A 15,246-nucleotide genomic window follows, 5' to 3' on the forward strand; every position below is an offset into this window, starting at 1 on the left:
AAACTTCTAGGTCTTAATATTACCACTGATATGAAGAAAAATACTGTTGTTTGCTGAGTTAAATATGCAGAGGACTGTATCAGTGTCACCTTGTGAGACTGGTGACATGTATGATGAATCTCTTAGAGGCAAAAAAGAGCCAAACTATTCCCATACAGACCATGCTTCAGTAGGATTGAGTGGTAAGCTTTTTATGTCCAACCACCTTTGCCCCCAGGAATTAACTTGGCACTTGCTTTTGGTGTAGGCTGAGTGAACTTCAGAGTCAGATGTGCCTCCAGAAGTGGAAATCTCACTTCTAAAATTTTTAGATTTTCTGACAGGGAATAAAACCCACATCCTCCTGGGTGGATCAAGCACACTTTTACTGCCTCAGCTTGTCAGAGTCGTTAGTCTAATTTTTATAATTTGATAAGCTGTTCTCTTTAATGACATGGATGCCAGTGTCCTTCGTTTCAAGTGCAGCAGCAGTGATAAGTGTAAAAATGTGATCATAGTGCCATTGGACACCATGGAGTTCATGATACAGTGTACCGAATGCAAGGAATATATCAACATCTTCAAGGGACTTAAAGCATTGCTGGTGACCAAATAACAAGAACAAAAGGACAGTAACATCATTCCTATGGATCTTTGTGTTAACATTCCCTCATTGTTGTCATTAGAGCAATTATGAGAAAACCGCTGAACAGATTTCAATGAGCGACCCTCTCATTTTAAAGCATACAATTTAAAGTTCCTCAAAAAAATAGTAGTTTTTATAGAATTACTAATTTCCTTACATAATGTTCTTATTTTCCTCAAGTACAGTGGAACCTTGATTATCTGTTCCCAGAAACAACATTTTCATGGATTATTTATTCAAATTACGTGGTCCCACGAACATTGTAATTGAATCACGTTTTAAAAATCCTGCATTATACATTCCTTGAAGAAACAATTTACCGCATCAACTGTCAAGAAATTTTGACCCCATCAAGACTACCTCCTAAATAAAATGTTTTTCAAGATGGGCAGAATCTAATATAGGTAATGCATTAGGGAACTTTTAAGAATCAATACATGCACTCGAAACCATATTCTCGAGTACAACACAACATAACCTAACATAATAAAAACCTTTAAGTTGGGTAGATGTAATGGTACTGTGGTACAAGACTTATAAAAAATATACTGGTGACCAAATAACAAGAACAAACGGACAGTAACATCATTCCTATGGATCTTTGCGTTAACATCCCCTCATTGTTGTCATTAGAGCAAGTACCAGAAAAGCAATCAGCGGTGAACTTGCTTAAAGTATCATCTTCACATTGCATTCACTTGGCATTGTTTAGGGAAACCATGGAAGTTATAAAGTAGAGTGGCCACAACAGTTGGAAGGAGACAGAACGCGTTCTGATAGGTTGACGTGAAGATGGAATGAGTTTAATCAAATGTCCATGCCTGTAAAATTTCTACGTTGTGTCCTGGATTAGATATGTATTTTTGACAGACTTTTTACATTTGTATCTCCGTGCAGGTTTTTGGTGCTAGTACTGGGCTTTCTGACAGGAATTGAGTCTTGAGAGTTTGCAAAATGTTTGGAAGATATCTCACGTCTCATGATTTGAGATAATCTTATTGCTGTGGCTGGACTTGGTTCACTTGTGAGTTAGTGGGACAAGTACAAAATGTAGTTTCTCTGTGCTTTCAATAATTTTGATGTGTTACCTAAAGTGAACCTTTCACAGTTGCTACAGTTTTCAATAATACACTAAATCTTCTGGCAGCACCATCAGGCATTACAATTGTGTACTCATGACTTGAACCGATGCTTCACCTTACATAAAGCTGTGGGAGGTCTTGGGATATCTCTATGTATTTGCCCAAATATAAGATGGAAAGATGGGGATTTTTATGTTTATATTGTACATTGAAATGTCCTTATATAAACTGCAGTAATTTAATATGTGCAGCGTAACATTCAGAAAGTTTGTATCATTTTCCACCTGTAGGCTACTGGCTCGTACAGTGAGTGTCTTAATGTGATTCGCTGCTGAGCACAAGGTCATGATTAAACTGAAATTTCTTGACTTTTTTAATGATTTTTTAAAAAATGAATTTTGTGCATTCGAGAACTTTTGCAAATGGATACTTGCATTCAAAGCCACATTCTAAAGTACAGTCCGGCTCCATGGCTAAATGGTTAGCATGTTGGCCTTTGGTCAGAGGGGTCCCGGGTTCGATTCCCGTAAGGGTCGGGAATTTTAACCATCATTGGTTAATTTCGCTGGCACAGGTCTGGGTGTATGTGTTGTCTTCATCATCATTTCATCCTCATCATGACACGCAGGTTGCCTAAGGGCATCAAATGAAAAGTACAATATAACCTTTAAATTTGAGTAGGCTTAATGATAATTTATGCAGTACAAGACTTACTGTACAAAAATATACATGTACTGGTGACCAGATAACAAGGGATGATTTTTAAAAAAGCAAGGAATATTGCCATCAAGTTGTACACTTTTGTATTGGATGTACTTTACTTTCTTCTCTTCTTTTGATTTTGGTGTATTTTGGACTTCAGGAAACAACTGGTTTACTGGTTCATCTTTCTTTCTCTTCATAGAATTTTTCATCCATGTCTGTTGTGCTTTATTCATTTAGATTAGAGAACTGAAAAGCTACTTATGATTAACTATTGCTTGGCTTGCCATTATTTAGTAGCATATTTTTTGACGAACTTGACTGATCAAAGTTGCTTGTCCTTTAAGATATTTTCACAGGAAGGTGATGTAGTTTCCGCAGTAAAACTGAATTCAAAGTATTGAGAGTTTTAACTCATGTAATTTTATAGGTTTGTAAGATTATAATTACAGTATACATTTTCATTATCTCCTTCACTGTCTGCTTGAGTACGTACTCAGGCTTGTCCCTTTTTGCTTTGGTTTACCCAGAAATGAAAGCAAACGCCACCTGTTGCACATTGTTGGAATCACGAAGATATTTATCCTCCTTGCATGGCCCAACTAGAGATAAAAGGATGATGCTAGCTGTTGTTTCTTTACACTACGGCTTCCTCATCATGCAGTGTTTTGCATTCTTTGCTATATGATGATAGTGAAAGTGAATTGTACCAAGATAATGATTCATTTAGTGAAAGTTCAAGTGAACCTAGTGATGATGAAAATATCAATCATGATTAAGATGACAGTGGTATTCTTAATATTGTTCTACCAGCAACAGGTGGTGGTGACAGAACTTCACACTCAGGTACCGTAAATTCCCCCAAATTTGTAGATTCTGTTCCTATCTCCCATAAACTACAATTTACTGGACAAGCAGGTTTGAAAATGGACATTCCTGACAATTTTATGGAATTGGACTTCTTCAAATTAATTTTTTCAAATGACTTACTGGAACATATAGTAACTGAGACCAACAGGTATACAAATCATTATATTTTGGGTACTAAACTTCCCATCAATTCCAGCATAAAAATTTGGACTAGTTTATCAGTAGGTGAACTCTATACTCAGTACTTAGTCTTATGAGTTATTCCAAAAGACCTGCTTTTCAATCTTACAGGACAACTGATGAGCTTTGTGTTAAGTCAGCTTTCATCAAAATTATGAGTGTGAACCGATTCCTACTCTTTTCTAAATTCCTCCATATTTTTTGGACATTAGTATTGCAGTACCCAGAAATAAACTTACAAAAATACAGTGTTGTTGCATATCTGAAATCAAAAATCAAAATTTTAATACAGAAACTTCGCTAAGTCTAGCTTTTATAGTTTTTCAAGAAAATTAATTTTCTATCTATTTATTTCTTGTTTATGTGCATGAGTTCTTAGAACACTGTGGAGAAAGCAAGCAGTCTAAGACAATGTGGTGTTTAGACAAATTTTTGACAGTTTTAATATGTTCCTAGATTTTCCATTTTTCCGTATTGCACATTTTTTTACCATGGTCCCTCCAAAAATGGAAAATCGAGATTTGACTTTAATACCAAAGTCTTCCGCTAAGTACTCTGTGTCAGTTGGCATAGTTCCAAGTACCACTGTTACATACTGTGTGGCAGCTGGGATCATTGCTACTAGTGCTATAGTGGGAGAATTTTCAGTTTCAAGCAGTAGTGTGTTAAAATTCAGTTCAGACAGTAGCATGAAATTACTATGAGCCGTAACTTGAAGCTTTGTTGTTATGAACTTACAAAGTAACTTCACTATATGAAATTTAATATAAATATCAATATATTGCTATTTCTACTGGGGGACATCCCTGCAGATGTGACTGACCTACAGAGACTCGTCACAGAGAAAATAAGCCCATAGAATTTCAACAGCAACAACTAGATTGTGAAGACTAACAACTGTTTCACCCAGGAACATTAGACCCAAAAATGTTTTCGCGGCATTGCTGCATGAGTCACTAATACTAAGAGAAATTTGCTGAACTTTGAACGATATAAGTTCTAAAAGAAAATTCTTTCTAATGAGCAATACACACACCAAAGAAAGAACTTTGCTTCACCTAAGCACTCAACGGCTTAACACAAAAATGTGCATGATGAATAAAGGTATCGTATGCGTTACTGCTTGCCAATTAGAAATGAGCAGGCTCAGCTGGGCTTGTGTGTCTGTCAGCTAAGCTAGGCTTGCATCGTGCAACAGCACTACAGAGCGAGACTGGGTAAGTTATGTCATGAGGGCTACATCAAGGCAGTTCGGCTAACAGGGCTTGGTTTCCTTTGCAGGCTGGGCTTGCTAGGGCAGGCGTACAGGCGAGGCTGGCATAGCGCCCTATTACTAGCGTGCTGCATTTGCTAACAGTTTGCACCTTTCCCTCCTGAGTTAAATGAATGAGACATTCGGTATTGTTTTGTAAATAATGTAGTTGTAATAATATTGATCACCACTGTAATCTCAGGATAGTGTTCCAGCTCCTCATCCATGTCCAGGTGCGATTCCTAGTACTAGATGGTGGAACCAAAAGAGAACATTTTGTATTGTTCTCTATAGAGAAACTGAAGTAATAGATGGTATTGGTGATCACAAAGATTTTTTTTTTTTTGTGGTAGCTAAAAATAAATGTGAAAGAAAGGAAGATATTAAAATTAGGACTGTTAGACAGTACCACATGGCTGATAAAACAAGCATGAGGAAGTTTCTAAAAAGTTACTATGATTGGTGGAAAATGGTAAATAAAAATGTAGACTCTGGGATGGGTTTAAAGCAATTGTTGAGGAATGTGAAAATACGTTTGTACTTTAAAGGTGGTAAGGAATGGTAAAGATCCACTATATTATAACAGAGAAGTAAAGGGACTAAGAAGGAGGTGCAGGTTGGAAAGAAATAGGGTTAGAAATGGCTGTAGAAGTAAGGAGAAATTGAAGGATCTTACTAGGAAATTGAACCTAGCAAAGAAGTCAGCTAAGGATAACATGATGGCAAGCATAATTGGTGGTCATACAAATTTTAGTGAAAAATGGAAGAGTATGTGTAGGTACTTTAAGGCAGAAACAGGTTCCAAGAAGGATATTCCAGGAATCATTAATGAACAAGGGGAGTGTGTATGCGAGGATCTTCAAAAGGCAGAAGTATTCAGTCAGCAGTATGTAAAGATTTTTGGTTACAAGGATAATGTCCAGATAGAGGAGGTGAGAAGTATTAAAATTTACCTATGACAACAATCCAATCAACGTAAAAAACTTCATATCTGGTCTGTATTGAAAGGAGATAACATACACTATAGGGAAATTTGATTAATTCACCTTTTTTAATACATAATACTCAATTTGTTCTGGGCAATTTCCGACAAAAGAGTAGTGTTACAAAAATGTTGCAAAGTTTGGGCTGAGAAGACTTGGGAGAAAGTAGACGAGCTGCTCGACTAAGTGGTATGTATTGAAAACAGTGGATCAATCAAATTTCCCTCTAGTGTTTGGTATGACAACAATGACATTTACAGTAAGATACAAAAGTTGAAATCTATAAAAGCAGCTGGAATTGATACAGTTTCAGGGGATATACTAAAGACAATGGGTTGGGATATAGTACCATATCTGAAGTACTTATTTGATTATTGTTTGCATGAAGGAGCTATACCAAATGAATGGAGAGTTGCTACAGTTGCCCCTGTGTATAAAGGAAAGGGTGATAGACATAAAGCTGAAAATTACAGGCCAGTAAGTTTGACATGCATTGTATGTAAGCTTTGGGAAAGCATTCTTTCTGATTATATTAGACATGTTTGTGAAATTAATAACTGGTTCGATAGAAGGCAATTCGGTTTTAGGAAAGGTTATTCCACTGAAGCTCAACTTGTAGGATTCCAGCAAGATATAGCAGATATCTTGGATTCTGGAGGTCAAATGGACTGTATCGCGATTGACATGTCTAAAGCATTTGATAGGGTGGATCATGGGAGACTACTGGCAAAAATGAGTGCAATTGGACTAGACAAAAGAGTGACTGAATGGGTTGCTATATTTCTAGAAAATAGATCTCAGAGAGTAAGAGTAGGTGAAGCTTTGTCTGACCCTGTAATAGTTGAGAGGGGAGTTCCTCAGGGCAGTGTTATCGGACCTTTATGTTTTCTTATATATATATAAATGATATGAGTAAAGGAGTGGAATCAGAGGTAAGGCTTTTTGCAGATGATGTTATTCTGTACAGAGTAATAAATAAGTTACAAGATTGTGAGCAACTGCAAAATGACCTCAGTAATGTTGTGAGATGGACAGCAGGCAATGATATGATGATAAACGGGGTTAAAAGTCAGGTTGTGTGTTTCACAAATAGGAAAAGTCCTCTCAGTTTTAATTACTACATTAATGGGGTGAAAGTTCCCTTTGGGGATCATTGTAAATACCTAGGTCTTAATATAAGGAAAGATCTTCGTTGGAGTAATCACATAAATATGATTGTAAATAAATGGTTATGAGGGTGTTTAGGGGTTGTAGTAAGGATGTAAAGGAGAGGGCATATAAGTCTCTGGTAAGACCCCAACTAGAGTATAGTTCCAGTGTATGGGACCATCACCAGGATTACTTGATTCAAGAACTGGAAAAATTCCAAAGAAAAGCAGCTTGATCCTCAGTGGAGCAATTAGGTTCGGTCAATCTATTGATGGTGCAGGACGAGCTTTGCATTTTCTTGAGTAGGCAGCGTGAGCCTAGCTGCAAATATGGCATAGAGGTGGTGCCTGAATATTTGGGCAGCTGGGTGTGAAGTGTGCTTGGCTGCAGTGCCCGCAGTTCGGGCGCTCAGTGCGGCAGTGATTGGTGCTATGACTGTTGCATTGCAAGCAGCATTCACATCGTAGAGGTTGAGGTGGAGGAGTGCATGTGATGGCTTCACATGATAGTGCTGCTGATAGATGTCAACCCCTTCTGACAGCAGGCAATCAGGCCCGTGTGCCAGGCTGGGCTCATCAGTTGGTACCTAGCACACCTACCAAGACTCTGGCTAGTGCACACCATGGAGGCCACTGCGTAGGCTAACTGTAACCACCAGCAGTGCCAATGCATTATGGGAGACTTTGTCTCACTACTAAAATTTGATGCTTGCTTGGCCATCAGATGATTTACATGTTGATTCCCAGAGGGATTCTGAAATATTTGTTCCGAATGGAATGACATTAGGAGACGAACAAGCTTGAGTGGTGTCTTCAAAAGTAGGAAAAATCACAATATAAAGATAAAGTTGGAATTCAAGAGGACAAATTGGGGCAAATATTCATTCATAGGAAGGGGAGTTAGGGATTGGAATAACTTACCAAAGGAGATGTTCAATAAATTTCCAATTTCTTTGAAATCATTTAAGAAAAGGCTAGTAAAACAAGAGATAGGGAATCTGCCACCTGGGCGACTGCCCTAAATGCAGATCAGTATTGATTGATTGATTGATTGATTGATTGATTGATTGATTGATTGATTGATTGATTGATTGATTGATTGATTGATTGATTGATTGATTGATTGATTGATTGATTGATTGATTGATTGATTGATTGGGTAACTCTTTTGCATTTCCCAGAAACTTTGGTATTTTACATCATTATTTTAGATCCTCTCTGCTCCCATGTCAATCTTTCATTTTTCCCATATTTCAGTAACAATCAAGATTACAATATTTACACTATATATTATTATTGTTGCCAAACACATTTCAACTATAGTCTCTTATTATTGGGTATTGTCAGTTTATATTCAGAGATGGATAATGATAAACAGCTTGCATTTGATACAAAGTTATTACCATTACACTAAACAGACAGTGGGATATCGATTTCCTGGCTATGATATTTTGTATTCATGTTTCTTACTGGGAACAGTGTGTATCCAGTTCTAAGTGACACATTGTATCCATAATGAACAGTGACAGTCAAAGTGGAGGAAACAATGCAAAAATTCTACCTTAGAAGAAAACTTATTTGAGAAAGTGGGAAGATTCTTGGTTTAATTGTGTTTGTACCATGTACAGAGCTGTTGTAGACAACATTCTTCCACGGGACATAAATGAAAGAAGAGATATGAAGACGTCTTCAAATTTACACCAATGTTTTGGGAATGACATTTTAAATTTTCCAGCTAACTCATTCCTGGTTGCCAGCGTTTCGCCCCAGTGTGCTAAGTTGGGCTCATCAATTGGTAAATAGCACATCCATCAAGATGCATGGCTAGTGCATACCGTGGGGGCCACTGCATAGGCTAATGGCTGGCAACCAAGAATGAGTTCTCTGAAAATTTATAATGTCCAATAACGGATATTTATATTGGTATTACAAGCGGTATGATATGAGCTGTTAGTGGAGAGATGGCATGGAATGATGTTAGTAGACAAATAAGCTTGAATAGAGTTTTTAAAAGAAGGAAGGTAACATAGGAATTGAGGAGAAATTGGGGTATATATCATTTATACAAAGAGTATTTACAGATAGGAATAATTTACCGGGGGTGATATTCGATAAATTTTCAACTTCTTTGAAATCATTCAAGTAAAGACTAGGTAAACAACTGATAGGGAACCTGCTACCTGGGTGATAGCCCAAAATTCAGATTAGTGGTTATTGATTGATTAACTATTAACAGTTATTTTCAAAATGCTGAAAACTGTCCAGAAAAATTTTAATAACTATTTCTTTGATCAAGATCCATAAAAAGAGTGTATTGTTGAGGCATATCTTAATATTTTGTTTCAAACATTGATGCTGTAATCATAAAGTCTGTCAAATTCTTAAAACTGCTAATCTTAACATCATGGAATGTTACATTGTAATACCGATTGTTGGTAGATTTACTGGTATTTAAAAGAACTCCTAAAAAGCAAAAGCAAAGTCAACTCCATACAGGCCATGAAGGCCCTTGGAGGAGTGGAAGGTAAGGGCTTCCACCATTGTTAATCTCGGCACGTGATGGGGTAGAGTGGTTAGCTCTATGCCTGGTCGCCTTTGCCCCCAGGAATTAACCTGGTACTTATTTTTGGTGTAGGCTGAGTGAACCTCGGGGCCATATGCACCTCCGAAAGTGGAAATCTTGTTTCTTAAATATTACGACTTCCTGACGGGGATTCGAACCCACGTCCTTCCGGGCGAACCGAGCATGCCCATAACACCTCAGCCAGGCAGCTCCTTTAAAAGAACTCCTGCAGGACAAAATTCCAGCACCTCGTCATCTACTAAAACCATCAAAAGTAGTTAGTGGGGCGTAAAAACTATAACATAATAATAAATCAGTGAATTAGAGTAGGTGAAGTGTTATCTGATCTTGTAGTGATTATAAGGGTGTCCTGCAGCGCAGTATTATTGGGCCTTTATGTTTTCTTATAAAGATATAAATTATATTAGTAGACTGGAATCACAAATTAGGCCATTTGCAGATGATGTTTTACTGTATAGCGTAGTAAGTCAGTCGCAGGATTGTGAACGACTGCAGAGGGACCTAGACAATATTGTGAGAAGGACAGCGGACAATGGTATGATGGTAATGGGATGAAAAGCCAAGTTGTAAGTTTCACCAAGAGGAATAGTCCTCTCACTTTTAATTATTGTGTTGATGGGGAACACTGTAAGTACTTTAGGTGTTAATATTAGGAATGATCTTCATTGGGGTGATCATATTAACGAGGTTGTTAAGGAAGATTACAGATCTCTTCACATGGTTATGAGAGTATTTAGGGGTTGTAGTAAGGATGTAAAGGAGAAGGCATATAAGTCTACGGTAAACCCCCAATTAGAGTATGGTACCCTTACCAGGACTACTCAATATGAAAACTGGAAGAGACCCGGAGGAATGCAGCACAATTTGTTCTGGGTGATTTCTGACAAAGGAGTAGTGTCTATTCCAATAAATATACCTTTGATAATTAAACGTCAGCCTTGTCAGTACTTAGAGTTGTTTGATAATTAAAAGTCAGCCTTGTCAGCCAGTTGTATAATTATCTTTTATCTCCTCATACAACGTACATGTTTCAAGGACCTTACTGTCCTGTTCCTCAGTGGTTTTTTTCTCATTACCAATTATCACAAAAGTTCTAAAAATCTCTTAATAGAACTCTAATATGTGTTATAATTAACATAAAATATATCCTAAATGTCATATAAAAAGAATTAATTATACAACTTGACAAGGTTGACTTTTGACTATCAAAGGTATATTTATTGGAGTAGAGATTGTAGTCAATATGGACCATTTTAAATATCAAAATCACAACGGTTAAGTTAATAAACTCAAAAGAGGAGTGGTATTACAAACTTTGTGCTGGGAAGACTTGGAACGAGATGCTTGACTATTTGATATGTGACTTCAGTGGAGAGAAAAAAAAATTCTTAAACAGTTCCACCTCATCAGTACAGTGTATATTGACATGAGTTATATATACATAATAAAATGATTAAAAAAGCAGAATATGTTTCGCCCCTATTTCAGGCATCTTCAGCTGATTAGAAAAGATTAAACCACTAAAATTCACTTCTTACTTTATATTCATAAAAGTTCTTGAAAAACGTTTTTTTTTTTTCTTCACAATGTCTAGTAAACACTATGAAAAGGTATGAAGACACCTGAAGGGTTTCATTAGTATGACAACGTTAAATGAATATGAAAAATAAAAACCGATTAAAAAACAACTTTAGAAGTCTCTTTGATTTTTGTTGAAGAACACCATAATATTATAGGGGGCTACACTTGTAAATAAGTTACGTTGTTGCTTGTAGGTATCTAAATGCTTATAATAAATTGATGAATAAATATAAGATATTGAGCGTTAGAATATATGGTTGTATGGAGAAGGGGACTCCTTAAAGTTAGATTAGGACAACGTGGTCTTGGTTGTGAAAAACGAACTTGAAAGGCATAATCTTGTGCGAGATCTGAAATACAACAAGGAAGGAAAAGAATGAAATGGGCATTAAAGAAATACAAGCTAATGGGAAGAAGAAATTTAACCAGATTTAGCCCCTATGTTTATTTGCTCTTCAGCCAACTCACTTAGGTAGTGTGCCCTGCTTTGCAGCCGTTGTTTGACGCTTATTGTATCTGTTCACTGTGTTGCATGAAGGGGAGGGAATTGTGAAGCTCAGGGAAGGATTTAAGTAGGAGATGAACTGTTGGGACCTGAGGGTTTGTTTATTTTGAATTTATGTTTGTCTCTTCAGAGTTGTTTGCGTATATGTGGGACTTGATTATTAATTGTGTTTCTGTTGTCGATTACATCATTTAGATTATTGTTACTACTAAAAAAAATGATCGAGAAAGATATTTCAAAGGTGTTTATGAGACTGTTTTTGTTAACTCTTTTAAGAATGAACAAATCCTGTTCAGTGGATGTAAAGGTATGACCTGAAAAGCTTTACATCTGATATGTTTTTTACATACTACTTAGTCGAGCAGTTCGTCTCTTTTCTCCCAAGTCTTCCCAGCCCAAACTTTGCAACATTTTTGTAACGCTACTCTTTTGTCGCATATCGCCCAGAGCGAATTGAACTGCTTTTCTTTGGATTTTTTCAGTTCTCGAATCAAGTAATCCTGGTGAGGGCCCCATACACTGGAACCATACTCTATTTGGGGTCTTACCAGAGACGTATATGCCCTCTCCTTTACATCCTTACTGAAATTAAAATCTACAGCCTGTTTTCCAGTCATTGATGGGTCAGGGATGGAATGAATGAAGCCCCATCTTGCGATGAGGATAGGAATTGTGCCAGCTGTTGAAGCCTCCTCTGGGGCAATCATTAATGACTGACATATGAAATTAAATGATATTGGAGAGTGTTGCTGGAATGAAAGATGACAGGGAAAACCTGAGTATCAGGAGAAAAACCTGTCCCACCTCCGTTTTGCCTAGCACAAATTTCGCATGGAGTGACTGGGATTTGAACCATGGAACCCAGTGGTGAGAGGCCAGCGTACTGCCGCCTAAGCCACAGAGACTTCTTACATCCTTACTACAACCCCCTACCCTTAAATACCCTCATAACCATGTGCAAAGATCTGTATCCTGTATTTACAATCCCATTTATGTGATTACCCCAATGAAGATCTTTTCTTATATTAACACCTAGGTACTTGCAATGATTTCCGTTAGGAACTTTCACCCCATCAACGCAGTAATTAAAACTGAGAAGACTTTCCCTATTTGTGAAACTCATAACCTGACTTTTAACCCCATTTATCATCATACCATTGTGTACTGTCCATCTCACAACATTATCGAGGTCATTTTGCAGTTGCTCACAATCTTGTACCTTATTTATTACTCTATACAGAATAACATCATGTGCTCTGATTCCACTTCCTTACTCGTATCATTTAAGAAAAGTAAAGGTCCAATAATACTGCCTTGAGGAATACAGGGTCAGATAAAGCTTTGTCTACTCTAATTATCTGAGATTTATTTTCTAGAAATATAGCCACCCGTTTAGTCACTCTTTTGTCTATTGCACTAATGTTTCAGTATAATATTTATATTTAATTTGTGTGTTTCAACAGACTGAGAGCTTTTAAGTTACATTTCAATTTACTATGAAACTTCTAAATTAAATGATGTTTGCAAAATACAGGGCTACCTTTCCTCACAACAAGTTCATGAAATTGCTGAAAATGCACCCTTTCTTTGATGAAGAACAGCTTAGTAATGAACTTATTTATTCTGATTCCAAAACCGAGCTCGATAGCTGCAGTCACTTAAGTGCGGCCAGTATCCAGTATTTGGGAGATAGTAGGTTCAAACCCCACTGTCGGCAGCCCTGAAGATAGTTTTCCGTGGTTTCCCTTTTTCACACCAGGCAAATACTGGGGCTGTACCTTAATTAAGGCCATGGCCGCTTTCTTCCCATTCCTAGTCCTTCCCTGTCCCATCATCGCCATAAGACTTACCTGTGTCGGTGCGACGTAAAGCAACTACAAAAGAACTGATTCCAAAAAAGATATGTCACCAAATGAACTTTTGAAATTCATTTCCTGCAATGATCTTCAAGCATCATATAAACAGATAACAAAGTTTTTACACCAGCTTACCTGTGATGGCTGTGTCTATTGAATGCAGTAAGAGTGATTTAAACCGAGTGAGAAATTCCATGAGTAATGAAAGACTGTTTATCTTCTTTGGCCATGCTCAATGCTGAGTCGACAAGTGATCCAAACTTAAGGGAGGGCGTCGTTGATATTTTTACAGGAAAGAAGGTGGATGTGTTGAAATACAAAAGAATTTAGTTGAGTTGAAGCTATTTGGAATATATGAGAGCCTGTCACAAGTTTTCCTGAAATACTCAGATTGTTTATATTGTGTTTTTAGAAAAGGTGTTATTAGTAGCATAAGAAAATGCATGCTTCACCACTGCTTGTGATGTACCCAGCTGGCTGTGTTCTTCACTGATTATTGACAGATGCTGCTGTCTCATGTTGAACAACAGAACTGGATCATCCGACTAAACATGGGACTGGGGGAGAGCGCAACATTTGGAATATGGGTTAGCTCGTCGTTGAGACTGTGGAAGAGACACAGATTTCTGAGGCGTTGTTTTAAGCATAGCAAACTCAAAATTACTCACTGTGAAAGAGTTTTTGTCTTCACTGATGAGCAACAAATGAGCTGAAGAAATCAGTGCAACTTAGAAGTAATTAAGTCAGAGTTAATGGTGGCAATTAATTGTGATTATATTTGTAAAGAGTTTTAGAATTTTTCACAAGAAGATTAGCTTAGTTCTGCAACATCAGTAGACAAATTTAGTAGACCTACTAAGAAACATGCTAATTTATATTTTTTTATTCTGTATTGTGATTTATATATTACATGATGACATTTTAATTGTATTATCCACTACATGAAAATGTTTGCTAAAAATATGCAAAATTTGTTGGTACTAAATCTCCCTTAAATTATTGGTCACCCTAGCTGTACACGAGTATGAATGGACACAAATAGATTTTATGATGAGATTATATGACACTACTCATATTTCAAATAGATTTGATTCACCTTATGAACTTTCAAGGTAAAACATGCTGTTTTATTGGAAATATATCAGTATAAAGTAAGGTTTTCTTATGGTGCTGAATTTTCTTTTTATGCTTCAGGACACTGATGCTATGTTCAAGGCAGCTAAATACATGATGGAACGTAAGGATATTAGTCATGCCCTGCCTAAATTTTTGGAGATCCTAACACTACTGGATGAAACGCTGGCTCCACCCTTCAGGGACTATCATTTATGCCAGCAAGCAATACGCCGCTGTATGCTGTGTTTGGGAAATACTAGTGTGAGACCCTGAATGCATCATAATTGTAAATCTCTTTGTAAATGAAAAATGTTAAACATACTGTTTATTGTAAAAATTGTTTTTTAAATTAAACTTTTTCAGATTTATATAATGTGCATTTTATACAATGTAAACCCTTTTTTATTATTTCTGCAAAAATTAATTCGCCGGCGAGTTGGCCATGCGGTTAGGGCCACGCAGCTGTGAGCTTGCATCCGGGAGATAGTGGGTTCGAACCCCACAGTCGGCAGCCCTGAAGATGGTTTTCCGTGGTTTCCCATTTTCACACCAGGCAAATGCTGGGGCTGTACCATAATTAAGGCCATGGCCGCTTCCTTCCCACTCCTAGCCCTTTCCTATCCCATCGTCGCCATAAGACCTATCTGTGTCGGTGTGACGTAAAACCAACTGTAAGAAAGAAAATGAATTCAATGTTTAATAGCACAAGGGTTTTCTCTTCCTGCTTGATGAAGATATCTACGTTTATCTCCCTTCTTGGGG

General features: G+C 37.1%; 1 protein-coding gene across 1 annotated transcript in view; it reads left to right on the forward strand.

Moving 5' to 3' along the window:
- The window catches only part of Smyd4-3 (SET and MYND domain containing, class 4, member 3), a 148,087-nt gene extending 133,297 nt beyond the window's left edge, over nucleotides 1–14,790 (forward strand). Inside the window, exon 9 of the mRNA XM_067151401.2 lies at nucleotides 14,563–14,790. Within this exon, the coding sequence (XP_067007502.1) occupies nucleotides 14,563–14,757 (195 nt within the window). The 3' untranslated portion in view covers nucleotides 14,758–14,790. The remainder of the gene's footprint in view (nucleotides 1–14,562) is intronic.
- The last annotated feature ends 456 nt before the right edge of the window (nucleotides 14,791–15,246 follow it).

Source organism: Anabrus simplex, chromosome 1 (genome assembly GCF_040414725.1).
Source record: "Anabrus simplex isolate iqAnaSimp1 chromosome 1, ASM4041472v1, whole genome shotgun sequence".
NCBI lineage: Eukaryota > Metazoa > Arthropoda > Insecta > Orthoptera > Tettigoniidae > Anabrus > Anabrus simplex.